Genomic DNA, 16,600 nt, shown 5'->3' with positions numbered 1-16,600 from the left:
ACCTACTTCCCCACTTGCCCTGAGTAAGTGACCAGGAGCCCAGCTCCCACATCCGCGTGGCTTGTCCGACAGCAGCCACCAACCCAGGCCCCCCTATCCCTCATAGGATAACATTGGGCCTAACTCGCTCTGCACCCGGCCGTCCTGAAACCGCTGAGGGTGAACTAATTGTACCTACCTGACACTGGGGGACCCCTGAGTCTATGCCCAGAACTTCAACTCTGCCAGTCGAGTACTTACCCTTAAACCGCTAACTTCATTTTTCTCATAGGGTAACATTGACTGGCTTTTTCTTGGAAATTCTTCTAAGTGTGGACTTTTCAAAACTCAAAATATTCACCAAAAATCAGCCGAGTATCAAAAACGAATTTACTCACCTGCTCTTATGTGAGCTCCCAGTGCTGGATCTTGGTGCCCAGCACTGACTCTGAAAAGTACCCACAACTATACGTACCTCTAACTCCTTTTTCTTCCATAGGAAACCATTGACTGTTTTTCTGTGAAATTTCTTCTAAGTGTTGATTTCTGCAATTTCTAAATATTCTTCAAAAATCGTATAACATCTGAAAACGTAATTACTTACCTGTTTTAGATAAAGGTCCCAGTGCTGAGTCTAGGCACCCAGTACTGGATTACAAAAGTAACGATAACCTACTGTACCTGTAACCTACATTTTCTTCCATAGGGAATCATTGATTGTTTGCTCTGAAATATTTTCTAAGTGCTAACTTTTGAAATAGCTAAATCTTAGTTAAAAATCATTACAGTACCAAAGTCGACTTTTAACAGCTGATTCTGAGAACTGACCCAGGACTGGATCTAGGATTCAGGCCTGGAATTACAAAAGTAATCTAAAAAGTAATCTGTTGCATATGACTTGAATTTATCATTGAGCTCAATGTATTGTGTTTAGAAATAGAGTTGCCTACTGCAACTACTTGTAACTGTTTACTAAAAAGTCTATTGCATATACAAAAGTATTCCTATGAAACCTCTCCTGTCGAGAAATTATATTTTAATTCCAAGTGTTGGTTCTAAAATAAAACAAGCATATATTTTTTATATACAAACCATTGGCCTAGAGTTCAGTTATTGAGTTTGTGGAACTATTTGCTGACTGAGTGTGTACAACAAATGCTTTACACTGTCCTCTGATACTGCCTTACTGCTCGACCAGGCTACCACTTTGGAGAGTAAGGTTATATCTAACTTTAACCTCTGTTAAACCCTTGGGGTCTGTGGACTCTGTACACCCTGTACCTATTAAGGAACAGTATATACAGAGCCACTTTCTCACACCAATTCCTACCAATGCTGCCTAGTTTATTAGACCAGGGGAAAGAGACCTTGCTGTTGGCAAGGCTATCACACCAAGATCAGAGAAAAAATATAAATACTCCTCTAAAGACCCTTTAACCCCTTCAGTGCCCCGCCCTTTCCCCGCCCTGTGCCGGGCATTGCATTAGCAGGCGGGGTTCATAACGAGATAGTCTCGTCATGGGCACAGCGCAGCCGTGCTCCATGACGAGACTATCTCGTCATGGGCACTGAAGAGGTTATACATCAGGGAATCAGTGCCAGCTGACTCTGTCATTGCCTCAACAGCAAGGAAAAGGGCAAATGTGCTTACTACAGTGGGACCACATCCTGACGAGGAAAGTAAGAGGATGGACCTCGTAGGTAGAAAGATGGAGAGAAGTGCAGCAAACCAGTGGCGCATTGCAAATTCCAATGCATTGCTCAACAGGCATGCGTACGCGCACTGGGAAGAGGTAAGGGAACTATTGCATAATCTACCAGAACAATTCCAAAAAAGAGCAAGCCGCCTGGTGGAAGAAGGCAAAAACATTGCAAACTCATGTTTAAAATCTGCCCTTGATGCTGCTGAAACATTTAGCAGACAGCTGATGATTGGCATAACGGAAAGGAGAAACGCGTAGCTCAGAATCTCAGGTTTCATGCCAGAAGTGCAGAGCAACATCATTTATTCTCCATTCAATGGCGCGCAATTGTTTGGAACGGTGGTTGATGAAAACCTAAAATGGCTAAAAAAGGACTACGAAACTGCAAGATCCATGAGAGCCCTGCAGTTCAGAGGTGTGCGTAGAGGCACACCATCTAGGAGGCCAGAGAGAAGAGGTATGCAACAACCTACTAGCTCACACCAAGGTTACCAGCAAACATACCAAGCCGGGAACCAGAACACACAACAGTGACCGCAACAAAGCTGGCAATATCAAGGAAGAGGATCCTTTCGAGGGTGCTCCCGTGCCAGAGGTCAGACACATAGGGGTGGACATCAGACCTCAACAAGTGACTGCACTCACACAGAGGTAATCTCACAAAGACCAACAGTGACAGTACATACAAACAAAAACAAGCAGTTAACAGAACAAATGGACACACATTTACGGTTCCTCCTACATACCACTCCAGTAGGAGGCAGACTAAAACTTTTTCAAGAAAGGCGGAACGAAATAACCACAGACAAGTGGATTCTAAACCTAATACAGTACGGTTACCGTATAGAACTAGCGAAACTACCTCCGCACAGGAGAGCAAGACCAAGGACACATTCAAAATAAGAACTATCGCACCTGGTCGAAGAGGTGAAGGAACTTCAGAGAAAACATGCAATAGAACATGTACCACACAGAGAAAAGAACAGAGTATATTCAACATACTTCCTAATTCAAAAAGTGGATAGAACATTACGGCCAATATTAGACCTACGGTTTCTAAACCGGTTTGTAAAAACGCAAAGATTCAAAATGACTACACTACAAGAAGTGTTACCCCAGTTGCAAAACAGAGATTACCTGGCAACAATAAACTTAAAGGATGCGTATTTACACAACCCAATAAACAGAAGACGCAAACGTTTCTTAAGATTTGTCATAAACAAACAGCACTACCAGTTCAAGGTACTGGCTTTCAGTCTGAAATCGGTATCGTGGGTGTTCACAAAGTGCCTGGCAGCTGTAGCAGCACATCTCAGAAGGCAAGGAATTCATGCTTACCCCTACTTAGATGACTGGTTAGTAAGAGCAAATTCATACAGCCTTTGCAAAGAGCATATACAGCAAGTGATGGAGACACTAGTTCAGCTGGGATTCTCCATACACGAGCAGATGTCATCAATAGAACCGCAACACACGAAAGTGTTCTTGGGTGCAGAGGGAAGGACAATCTAGAAGCAGACAGGCTGAGCAATCAAACCGCAGCATCCCATCAAACCGCAGCATCCCACGAGTGGGAACTGAACCAAACAGAAGTGCAATTTCTTTTCACAAAAAGGGGAACTCCAAAGAAAGACCTATTTGCAACACCCCAGAATGCAAAATGCCAAAACTTTGCATCCAGGCGACCCTGCAACCAGTCCCTGGGGAATGCGCTATGGATAGACTGGTCAGGGATATTTGCCTATGCTTTTCCCCCAACACCATTACTGAACAAAGTAATCAGCAAATGCAGAATCAGCAGGATGACAATGATTCTCATAGCATCTAAACCTTTTTCTAGCACAATTAATGAAGGCACCTTTCGAACCCCTGCGCAAAGCAAAACTGCAAATGCTTACAATAAACTGCATTTTTAGTGGCAATAACATCACTATGTAGAGTTAGCGAACTAAGAGAATTATACTACAGGAACCCTACTTTCAAATACATAGTAACAGAATTGTCATGAGGACAGATCCACAAATCATGCCAAAGGTGGTATCAAAATTCCACATGAATCAGAGTATACAGATACTAAGTTTCCTTCAAAATCCAAAGGACAAAGCGGAAAGAGCTTTACACACACTTGACGAATGGAGAGCAGTCATGTATTACATGGAAAAAACTAAAGAATACGGGAAAACAAAGTTATTTGTATCCTTTGCAAAAAGTTTTCTGGGAAGACCAGTAACCAAAAACACAATCGCAAGATGGATAGCACAAGCCATACTACTGTGCCACAAGCAAGCAGGACAAACTTTACAGGAATGACGCGGGCGCATTCAACTTCCAAAAACAGCAACAATTGCTTTTCTTGCTAACACTCCAATTCAAGATATTTGCATGGCTGCAACATAGTCTTCGGTGCACACATTCAATAAACATTTCTGTGTGGACATTCAAATGAACAAGGAAGCACAAGTAGGACAGAGGGTCTTACAGCATCTATTTACAAACCAAAGTTCATCTTCCACCCAGCCACCACAAGACTAGCAAACCCCTACAAAGTCTATGCACAGCATAGTGAATCCACAAAAGATTCACGCTGGTGTATTTTTGCACGTTGCAGAATTTTCTAGATTCACTAGCTAACCCACCCTCCTCCGCCAAGGAAGTGAACCATAAGTAGGAAGAATGGAGACAAAATAAAAAAGAAGCAGAAGATGGTTACCAAAGGTGGGGCTTCCGGAGGAAGTCCGTCTACATCACCGAAGGGCACCAAATGGTACCACGTCGTCGACTCCCACCAACAAAAACAAGCATTTGCAATGCAATAGGCCTCACATTTGCAAAGTTTTAAGCTATTGCCATTGTAAAAGGCATTGTAAATGGCAATGCCTTTTATTTATCTGTTTTCAAAACCAACACATAGATAAAAGGTTTGTTATTTACAATGCCAGTAGCTCAATACCATTGCAGGAGAGAGAGACGTAGAGCTCCGCCAGTGCGCCTCGATCTTACCCTATTATTCTTGTACTGGAACGAGCACCTGAGTCCACTGTTTAAACACTCCTACAATTCCAGTAATGAAACAAGAACACCGTACTATCCTAGTGCTGAAGACCCACTGTGTGCTCTGCCAGTGCCCCTCAATCCCGAGCCTCGTTATTGTACTTGTGAGGCTAATCTACAGCTCTGCCAGTGTGACTGAATCCTGATCTGCGCCAGCCATGCCACAAAGACCCACACGCAGCTCTCCCAGTGCATCTCAATCCTGGACTGCAGCCCTCCATTTGATTCCAGCTCTGACACCACACACTGTTCTTCTAATGCACCTCCTTCCAAAATGTTCACCCCTGCTGTACCTGCAGCTGTGAACCCATACGCTGCTCTTCCAATGCACCTCATTCCTGACTTACACCACCCCCTCCATTCCACCTAGATGGAAATACAGCTTCCCCCAGTCTACCTATAGCTCTGAGACCACACGCTGCTTCTCCAATGCACCTCATTCCTAACTTACCCCACTCTGCCATTCAATCAGAGCTCCCCCAGTGTACCTGCAGCTCTGAGACAACACGCTGCTCTTTTGAGGCACCTCCTTCCTAACTTCACCACCCCTGCCATTCCACCACGTACAGCTCCCCTAGTGCACCTGCAGCTCTACGACAACACGCTGCTTTTCCAATGCACCTCCTTTCAAACTTAGGCCAACCCGCCATTCCATTATATCCAGCACCCCAGTGTACCTGCAGCACCCCCATTCTATTCCAGCTCTGAGACCACATGCTGATAGTATACAGAGATCGGTTACAGAAAGTAAGTAGATATGATCCGGGTGTTAATTACTTTATCAGTGCCACAAAGCATGACCTCGCTGTAAGGCACATAGCTGCCTTCCTGCTAAAGGTGTTGTAGTTTAAGACACAGTAAAGTAACCGTTTTTAGGACTTAAAATAAGCACAAATCCTTACTCGGGCGAGCCTTACCTGTTGTTCTTGGTGACGGCGTGCCTGTCTGTAAGTTACAGGGACTTATTGCTGAGGTGTAACTTTCGGGGTACAGAGGCTCCTTGGTGCCCAGATGCGCAAGTCTATTTCTTGGGGTGCAAGGGCTCCTTGGCAGTCAGTGCACCCAGCTCCGGGTCGGGCACTCACCGAGCGCCTGTCTGCTCCACGGAGCCTAACAGGAGGAGAGTCGCTGCAGCCTGCAGAGAAGCCCGATCCAGCCCCTGGTTCCTGCTTCTGCCGAAGGAGGAGCTGAGGTGGAACCATCCGGAGGTAGTGAGTTCCTACGTCTGTGTGTTGTGAGAACCCACATGGATAAGCCTCGTCATAGAGCGCCTCTGTACTCCACCCGAGGGTGGCAGCACAAGAACTTAAATCGGCAAGACACATAAGCCCACAGCCGGGTCAGCTGCAAGGAGCAGGCAAAGACCAGTGTCCCATGCTCCGAGGCAGGCTGCAGCATAACCTGCCTTCTCCGTTCCTGGCTTTGCTGGAGCCCCATGACTGATTGGGGGAGGAGCTCGAAAATAGAGAACAAAGAAAGTGAAACCAGCCACGGCATCGCTGCTGGTTGATGTTTGACTCGATCCTGTTTGGGAGGTGGGAGGGGTGTTCTTGGCATGCAAGCATTACAGGTGCTGTAATGTGGCGCTCATAAAAAAAAAAGATTATTAAAAAAAATAGCAACGTTGAAAGGCACTTGTATCACAAATCCACGAGGAACGAGTCCGGGGGACCATTTCAGCCCAGCATGAGTACTTAGCACCAAAGTCTATACATTCCAGCGAGCCTGATTGGTCCAATGGGTACGGTCTCTATCAACCCTTTCTGCGTGATGTACCCGCTGAAAGTTGTGGGTGTTATCCAACGTGTAAATGTGACCCCCATCCCCAAGATTCAGGGAGGATACGGGGATACACGCAAACGTTACAACACACTCCATTGAGCTGGAACTCCGAAGCGAGACTAAATGCCATGTTGGATTCCTCATTGTTCTAACAGACTATTCCCACACGCTCTCCTAAAAAGTAACATTGTTCTTAGATACAAAAAGTTCACATGGGCCCAGCTGTACAAAAAAAAGTGTCCACGAGCTTCAACCTCAGCCATTCACATCTAGCTTTAATTTCGTCACCATCAGAGCGCGGGGCGAGTGATCGCCTTGACCCAGGAAGACAGCGAATCAGCAGGACTAAAAAGTAGTGCTGGGATGGCGGTACATTTAGTGCAAAAGTCAACCCTACCGATACAGATCAGTGAGGTCGGGGTTTACGGTTGGCAGGAGGGCTGTCTTTGGATGCCGGGGCCATGGGGTAGGGGGGTCCGAGGATAGTCAGTAAAGTGGTGTTCAGGTGTGTAAACAGCCATTCGCGGCGCTAGAGGCAGTCTACGGGCTCCAGGTTGACCCGCAGGATGTGGTGTGTACGGCGCCGTGCAGCCGCCAGGCTGGTCTCACACGACACGTCCCGCACGTGGATGTGGGGGGAAACTGGCCGGCAGGCGTGGGTTGGCCGCCTCCCAGATCTCCTCCAGGGAGCGGCCCAGGTGCAGGTAGGTAGCGGGGGCCAGCGGGCTTACTAGGGGGCTGGCCCGGCCGCTGCTGCAGCTGCCGACGCTGCTCATTTTGTGCTGGTCGCCCCCGCTGGTGCTGCCTGCCCCGCGGCCGGCTCAACGCCGCTTTCTGGGCACCCACTTACAGTACCCACATTTCCTCTTGGTGGGGGGCTTGGTCGGGCCGGCGGAGCTGGTCTTGGAGGCGCAAGTAAAATGCAATTTAAAAAAAAAAAAGCATTCGCCAGGCGCAAGCTGAAAGACGTGCCGTGAGTGTGCACATCGGCTTTCCAGGCGCAAGCTGAATGACGCCGTGAGCATGCACATCGGCTGTCTGGGAAAGTGCACATCTCCTGTCCCCCTTCCGAACCCAAGTCGACGACAATAGATCTCGCATAACGAGCAGCGCAAGCGCTGCGTCGCTAGGCGAGACCTAAAAAGGGAAAATACAATTCCTGACCCAACCACTAGATGGCAGAATAATGCACAGCATACTGAATCCAGAAAATTCTTCAAGCTGCAAAATTACACCGACGGGTAAGAAACTATTCGTTCTGCCTTTTAATAGAATTTGCAGTGATTGAAACACTCTGCATAGCAATAGATGTTTGTGGTCTTCATGAATGGATTTCCTTCTAGCAACAGAACTATTTGTGCTCTATGCTGAAGGTGTGAATAAGTGGTTCTGCAAAAGGGACCATTAGTGAGCCCTTATGTCATGAGTACATGAGAGAAGGGTACTCCCGAGATCTGGTTCAGAAGTGGAGAAAGCATCCTGGAGTTATTAGAAGCTGGGGTACGTGACTAACTGTGCAGAATTGCATACAAAGGCAGTGTTCTTATACATTTGGTCTCTGAAATCAAATTAGCTAGAGGGCAAGGACAAGTGATATAGACAATGCAAGTTCAGGCTAACTAGTTCTCCTTTACATTTATATGTTCGCCTTTGTATGCTCTGGGGTGTAAATTGTATTTCTAGTTTTTCTCTTGGGGCAGCTACCATGACCATTTAGTAAGCATTTCAGTACATAAAAGGTGCAGAGGCTTGGTAAGGTAGCAAAATGTTTTTAATGTACAAAACTGCACTTCATTTAACATTCTGCTCCGTTATTGCTGCCCTTCTACAAGTCTGAGGTATGCTGTAGTGGGACATTGTAAGTGATCTTCTCTTTTCTGTCCAGCTGCAACTAGAATGATAGCTAACAGCTTGAGCCGAGAGTCTCCACCTGGCACCCCCATCCGGCGACCCGACACCAGCACGTCAAAAATTTCTGTTACCGTCTCCAATAAAGCAGCAGTGAAGAACGCCAAAGCAGGTACTGTAGTTTGATGTGGAGAGAGCTGCTGAACAATCAATATGCAGTGAACAGTTTTTTTTCAGTTACCATTAAAAATATATTGCACCTTTTATTCTCAAGTATAGTAGTGAACATTTCTAACTCTTCCACTTCACCCTTGAACCCTCCAACCCTCCATCAGTGGTTTCTGGCGCTGGGTGGAGGGGCTGCGCCTTTCTAGTTATCAGCGTTATGGATGGTAATTGAAAGAGGCAATTGCCATCCGTTTTCCATTAGTCAAAGACCAGCTTTATTCGATGGATGTATCACACAACCATAAAATTACTTAAAAACAGGAACATATGAAATCATTAAACAGTTAAAGTTTAAAACAAATTCACACAATCAATTGAAAATTAATCCATAAAAAAACTTTCTCATTACACATGCATGATTGTTACAATGCTTTTCCTATGACTGACAACCTTCTTTAAAAACATAGCAGCCCTTCATATTATATATTCATTTTCCAGGTACTGTAATACAATGAACACTGGGCGACATTGTCTGATTTCCCCATAGATTTCAGAATTTGTATGATCCACATCTTTCTGAATTCATTATAAAATTTACAAAATAAAACCACCTGCATGGTGGATTGGTCTATCTGATAATCACAAAGACACAGTTGCAAAACTCTATCCCAATTGTTCATTTTAGGGAAGCTTACCAATTTATGAAAGGTGCCAAATATAAACCTTTTTAATAAAAGCCGGTCATAGGACCATTGTCAGATAGGGTTAAATACTGAGGGTTGTTAAAATCATTTGGTTGTACGGCACGGTAGGCTTTATGATCTCTTGAGTTGATCTACAAGTATCCAATAGCGAAAGACACTCTCTTTTTTAAAAAAAAATTTTGTTGCTCTTTCCTCGTAAGCCTCATAGTACTAGAATCTGTACAATATTCTGGATGGCCAAGGTCGCGCATTAAATCTCTCACATACTTTAGCCAGGAAATTGATAGGGCTCCCTCCAGTGTTAGGCTATCCGTTAAAATGGCCTGATCAAGTACCGTTTTTGACGATACCCAAAACCTGTGCCATAAAAGAATGGGCTCCAAGATCAGCTATGTACGGTATACCCTATTTAGAATGACAGGCAAACGAGGATGTACAACTTGATACAGCTAAAATGTAACGTAAAAATGTATTTTCCACAGTTTGCAAAGAATACACATCTACAAAACCCCATATCCCAGCCCCATAGATCACAGTTGCAATGCATTTTGCCTTTTATATCTGGATAAGTTCAACAGGTGGCCTCCTGCCTAACTTACTTGAAAAAATTTAGGAGAGCGCCCGTAGACTTTAAAAACCCTACTTTCTTTGCATGGACTGCTCGAGCCCAACGGTCATTCTCTGAGAAAAGTATACCAAGGTATGAAAAACATTTTGTAAAAACAATCTTCTGTCCGTGTATATACATATTCATGCATTTATAGCTACCGTGGCCACACCACATTATAAAGGTTTTTTGCAGTGTTTACTCTAAGGCCAAGGTGACACATAAAGGCTACCAAGGAGTTTAACACCTTTTGGAGCCCATCTTGGGTACGTGGCATCAGAACTGCGTCATCTGCATATAGAAGCGCAGGTATTGGATGACCAGCTATTTGGGGCAGATCTTGACAGTCGTTTAACAGTGCCTTGTCAAGGCCAATAATATAAAGATTAAAAACGAAGGGGGGCGAGCACGCAACCTTGCCTAACCCCCGTCCTAATCGAAAACTGAGCAGAGCACTCCCCAGTGGTACTGTATCGTACTCTGCCCTTGTATCTATAAATAACCGTCGCAGAAAATGAATTATATTTATGTCCACCCTCAAGGATCTCCCACAAGCTGTCATTCATAACGCAGTCAAGCGCTGCGGTAAGGTCCACGAAGGCTAGGAACAATCTACCCTGTTTTGCTCGTGTGTATTTTCCTATAATAATATATTGGTCATATTAAGGCTCTGTTCAACTGTCCCTAAGCCCTCGCGTAAACCATATTGGATATCGGACATAACCTTGTTGTCCTCGGCCCAGTCTTATAGACTCTCCAGGATAACTCTGCCTGCCACTTTTATCGGAGTCCAACATTGATTTTGGCCTGTAGTTTTTCCGGGTCCTGGCGGTCCCCCTTTTTAGGTCTCGCCTTGCTATCGCGTAAGCGATCGCAAGACGAGACTATTGTAAAGGGGCATTTCAAAGTGCTCCCAAAAGCGGATTGCATGGCTAGCACGCGCACAATCACGCGCATCGTGCCGCCATGCAATCCGCTTTGGCATTGCACTTCATAGGGTCCGTTCCCCCGCCTGGAATGTGCTCCCCCGCCAAGCGCGTGCGCCACACTCCGCCGGGTTTGTTTATTATCGTGTCAGCGTGTTCGGTTTCACTTTCAGTGGAGAGCTTGTTTTAGGACTGGTGCCCTGATGCCATTGAAAGTGTGCTTCAAGCTCAGGATTCGACCTCTAAATTTGGATAAAAAGCCCCCAACACGTTTCATAATGCATATTTAAGATATTCCAAGGGAGTAGAAACGAAAGCGTTTTCTAACCTTCGCCGGCCTCGAGACGTGCTGTCGCATTACAAAAAAGATATAATGCAGGTAATTACATGCAAAGGTCGCGGCGCCATTTTATCTGCCCTTCTTAGATTTATTACACTTTCCTCACGGGTGCCAGCCTAGATAGAAATAAGGGCACCTTGAAACCTCAGCTACGACACAAAGCACGATTCTCATGGCGTTTTTTGAACCCCAGTAAATAACCAAATTTTAAGAATTTTTTCAAAAAAGGGGGGGGGGGGGTTCCAAGGGAAAATATTTAAAGACCACCAGGTTACTAATCCCTTAATACCAACTATGAAACAACAATATCGCAACCTAGGGTCTAAGTAATGACGAGTACAAAAAGAAATTCAATTAAATACTCAAATAAAGAAGAAGCAAGTGAACATCATCATTATATTGAATAAATCCCATCAGCCACAGAAATAGCGACCATCATCATTTGGGATTCTTTGAACTATGCAGAACCCTTCAGCTTGTCAGGGCTGCATCATACATTAGCAACTATACCTTCCAAATTTTATTCGAGATAGAGTGCTACTCAAATATTGTTATTATGCCCTGAATCCTTGATGTCGCTATCTACTATCTATGTGGTGGTAATGGGAGCAGTGTAAGTGTATAGTGAGTGTAAATATTAAAATCATCTAACGGGACAGAAAAGACACTTCAATAATTACTGTCCAGGTGATGAGGTTAAAAACCAGTGTAGGAGCAGTTTTAAAGAATAACTGCTTAAGTCCAAAACAAGGGGTCTACATGTTTCAGCCTCATGATTAGGTGGCAATCAGGCTTTCATCGGGACCTTCAAGAACTTCTGCTACTGCTGTATTAATCTTACTGTGATACAAAAATTACAAAAAGAATAAACCCAACCAATAATGCGAAATGTGCAACCTACTTTAGTCAGGGAGTTTCAAACGATACTCATAGTTTGCTTTGTTTTTGAACCCCACCACGACCCAAGCCCCCTCCTCTAAGAAAAAAAAAAAACTAGCCGAGTCTGGTGCCATGTCCTCTGGTGTTTTCACACACCATAATGGACGTCGACAGTTCACAGCCTCGGAAAACCAGCTGGAAAACCACTATTTGCAGAGGTTTTCAGCTCATTCTCCCTGTCACCATGTGATATCGCTCCTCATCAGGAGACCGTGTGTTGGGAGCAGCTATCATGTCACATGGTAGCACCGTGTGAGTTGACAGGTATGTTACTGCATATCAAAATCAACCTCACCTGGCTCTATCTAGTTTCTATGTTTTATTTTCACTTGCTGAGCTGTGTATATGCGTGTATACATTCCAACGACTTGGAACACAAGGGGGCGCGAAAGGATTCTTAAAGATTCACATGAAAAGAGAATCAATTTGCTTCTCTCCACTGTGAAATGAGACTGGTGCTGTACCGTGCGGCGCTCGGCCAAGCATACATCCTGACGCACATTTGATTGAATCACAGATAGCCGCACACTGCTGCTCGGTGTGTGTATCTAACACTGCTTCGCAGGGTGTAACCTAGTGTATTTATGCAAAAGGTGAAGAAACAGTAAAAGGAAATGCGTACTTTCTGTGGTACGTGTACGCATGTATATCACTGTCTTGCTGTATGTATTAGCAATATGCAGCATATGAGATCATGTACTCCATACTGCACTTCATAAACATATTTCAAGCCAGAGGATCTCCATGATCATGTAGAGGTCGAGAGCCTACATACGGTGATGGAATTCTGGGGTGACGGGAAAACCCTCATTAATGTAAAGTTATGGGTTACTTTATTCCTTATAATGTGAGTTTTCTTTTTTAAATGGGATTTTAATAAACACTAACCTCCCTTCACAGCCTTTACATTTTGCAGAACCGCATACATCCAAATGACTGGAAACTGGAAATATCATATTTTTTTCATTTCTACGCTTCATATTTGTTTATAGTTTTGGTGAGGTTGAATCTTGTTGAACAGTATTTTAATCGGATAAATGGCCGTTCTCGTTGTAAAACCTGCACACATTCGTCATGCCTGGCCAGAAGCAAGTATTTATGGAGCTCAGAAAGGGACAGCTTCGGACCATCGACATCTGGGAAATAACGCCTTAAAGAAAATGTTTCCTTCCCCTGGATGAACTTTGCTCGACCATGACCCGGGCTGTCCCCTGATACTCCCACGGAAACACTACATCGAACAAGCATTTGCAATGCAATAGGTCTCGCATTTACACGAGTTTAAGCTATTGGCATTGTAAATGACACTGCCTTTTATTTATGTTAATAAAAGGCATTGTCATTTGCAATGTCAATAGCTCAAACTCGCGTAAATGCGAGACCTATTGCATTGCAAATGCTCGTTAAATATTGGCACTATGATAGATTCAGTCCACGTAGTCAAGAAAGGTGAAACAGAACTAGCTCTAATTACCTGGCTTAATAGTGGTCCCATAGTAACACATTCGACTTTAACAGATCTACAGGGACCCCGTCAGGCCCAGGAGCCTTGCCACCTACGCTCAAATCGATTGCCCGGTTGATTTCTTCCAGGTTAAAATGGAGATCAGAGTGTTGAGAAATGGATACCAAAGCGGTTCCCCTGTGGTCATAACTATCTAACTCCTCCCTCGCCCTGCCATTATACACCATATCAAAGTGCTCAACCAATTCTTTTTCTGTTATTGCTATTTCTATTAATGGGCCATCACCAGGGGTCAAATATGGGGCTTTCACTGTTCTCCAGAAAGCAGAGTTGTCTTTCGATAAGGAGGCCCCATGCAAGGACTCCCATGCCTCGTTTCGTAGGGATGCTTTCCGATCTTTGAGTGCTAACCTATATGCAACTCTAGCCTGCCTAACATTAGCCGGATTTCTTGGGACCTTATGTAGTTCGCTCTTCAGGTTAGCGTATCCGCAATTGCATTTCTAATCAAACCACCCATAATTTTTCCTTTTTATTTTTGCTCTGCACGAATAGAGCCTCCCTTACAGCTTCTGAGATTATCTGAAAGGAAGAGGACACAATCTGGAGTAGCTGTTTTGCTCTGGCAAATGTCGACCGATGATTTGCTCTTTGTATTTACTTGCTTAGTAATATCCACGGAGTCCACCTTCGCCCATCGCAAGGAATAACCATTTAACCTATTTAAAGGGGGATTTTGCAGGACCTGATTGGTTTCCTCTCTTTTACCAGACGATCTTATCGGCATCAATATAGTCACACTTAATAGGAAGTGGTCACTAAGAGTTACTTTGGGAATGAAATGATTGGAGTCTATTTGCATAGATGTTTGATGCTAATATATAATCTATGGTAGAGTGCAGGCCTCTACCATTGAAGGTCTGGCTCATCAGAACAGGCGTAACGCATATTTCATTTACAAACTCTAAATCAAGGCAAAACATCTTGTTAAACAGTTCCCCTAAATTTTAATATCTCAAATGTGTGTAACTAGACCCATCATTCATAAATCCACAATGTTTACCAACTGTATCAGGACACAATTAAAATCCCCGCCCAAAATCAAAAATGTATCCTTGGCACAGTCATTGTATACGCGTTTCAGATCATTAAACATTTTATCCAGGACTTCCCCCGTTTGTTTCGTTGGGATGTTATTATAAAAATGTGTTAACACAATGACTTCTATTCAAATACATTTTTATCAGTTGGCAGTAAATCTGCTCACTGAACATCTCTATCTTGTTAGTATTTAACCTGTTTGAAATATATATGCATAGAGCCCCCCTTTGGCCTACCGCATGCTACCTCGACACCTGGGGTGTGGAAGGTTTTAAACTCATTTACATGGAATGCATCAATCGCCCCTGTTTCTTGAAAACATGTCAAAATTAGGTATGAAATCACACCATGCAGGGTTGGTTAACTTCGACTGTAAGCCTGCTATATTCTAAAATGCAAGTTTGCAAGTTGTGTAGATGGTGCTATCAACATTAACTGAAGGCCCTATTGATCTATAGTTATTTGGGGGTGGTTCTTGGATAATGAGCGATGACTGATTTACATCTGGATATTTGTTAGTTTGTAGGTTTTGTGCAGATCAAACTACTAGCTCCCAAGATCTCATTTCTGCACCCAATTGGGACAGGCATTAGATAAGTTATTCATTTGATTTATCCCGTCATCAAGGGAGAGTTCCTTTATAGGTGGTATTCCAGTATTATAACAACCAAAGCCGTGCTTGTTTGTAAAATTGATGTTTCTAGGTTGAGTTATCTAGGTTGAGTTAGTCTGTCTATATCATCTAAGTAGTTAAAGATGTCAAATCGATTACTGACTGGGACCCTGAACCTGTGCTGCATGTTGCTTGCATGATTCACTACCTGCAGTTATTCCACGTGGTCTTAGCTGGTCTATAAAAGAACCCCAATGGTACGATATTAATCCCCTGGGTCATACTAAGTTGGTTGCCCACAGTGCCAAGAATAGACTGCACCAGGTACGGGGATCTAAAAGTTAAGACCACACAGTCACCTGCCAGATGTTTATTTGAATTATGGACCCATCCAATTCTTCTTGCCATTTTGAATTCTGAGAAGAGAGTATCTGTTAGGCCGGTTCTGGCACTCAGTAGGTGCAACGCTTTGTTGTCCAGTGCTCATGGGCACAAAGGGACAAAGGAGGAACATTTGTCAGCACTATAGTGTAGGGCGTTGCTTCTGGCGGGAGGTGTAGGGTCTCATTTGAATTCGGTTTATATCTAAAGTTGGATCTAATGTTAGATCTTCGAGAGTTTGGTCGATTAAGATCGCTCCTCTTATTAGCCAGTGTGGTCATCCCTGTAGTAGCTAATGCTTCATTAGGGGTATACAATGCTTGTACATGGGAAGTGCCTGGGCCTACTGTCCCATGGCCTCTTTCCGGTTGTAAAACGTGTATCGAATGGGCTGTTATGCCATGGAAACTACCCTGAGTACTGTTGCAATGTGCTATACCGGTGTCCGAAATATTGACAGTTTGGTTTACCTCCGACCTCCCTCCCTGATTTAGCATTGTGTCAGTCTCTACCCAAGTGTGGCTCCTGAAGAATCGGGCCATAATTTGCAAATCGCCCCTCCAAATTACTAAGTTTTTCTTCTAACCTTGACAATTTTTGTAATACAGGGTCAATTAAAACCGATACAATAGGTTCTAGTCTTTTCAAAAAGTCTTCCTCCTTTGTCCTCAAGGATAATCTAACAGATCCGTCAGTTTCCGACCTTAAGCAGAAACCCTGCGCACTGTTACTGTCTGGGGTGGTTTCATCAGTTACTATTTTGCTTCTTGTTGCCTCCGAGATTTTCTGTGTCTTAGGCCCCCGCCCCATTGATTTTTTTAGGTCTCACCTAGCTTTTTCGTAGCAATCGCTATGCAAGACTCTAGTAAGGGGCTCCCAATAGTGCTCCCAAAAGTGGATTGCATGGCGAGCACGCGCACAATCACGTGCATCGTGCTGCCATGCAATCCACTTTTGGGGAAGCGCTTCAGCCCACTGGCGCGTGCACTTGCG

The 16,600-nt window shown here is 44.2% G+C and overlaps 1 protein-coding gene across 13 annotated transcripts in view; it reads left to right on the top strand.

The window, feature by feature from the left end:
- C9H19orf47 (chromosome 9 C19orf47 homolog) overlaps positions 1–16,600 on the top strand; it is a 270,934-nt gene that overhangs the window by 184,448 nt on the left and 69,886 nt on the right. For all 13 annotated transcript variants that reach the window (XM_085625356.1, XM_085625349.1, XM_085625351.1 and 10 more), the window contains one exon: positions 8,401–8,535. In XM_085625356.1, the coding sequence (XP_085481482.1) occupies positions 8,401–8,535 (135 nt within the window). The remainder of the gene's footprint in view (positions 1–8,400; positions 8,536–16,600) is intronic.

Source organism: Triturus cristatus, chromosome 9, assembly GCF_964204655.1.
Source record: "Triturus cristatus chromosome 9, aTriCri1.1, whole genome shotgun sequence".
In the NCBI taxonomy this organism is placed as follows: domain Eukaryota; kingdom Metazoa; phylum Chordata; class Amphibia; order Caudata; family Salamandridae; genus Triturus; species Triturus cristatus.
Note: the sequence above shows the minus strand (reverse complement) of the source record. Positions and strands in the feature narration are given on the sequence as shown.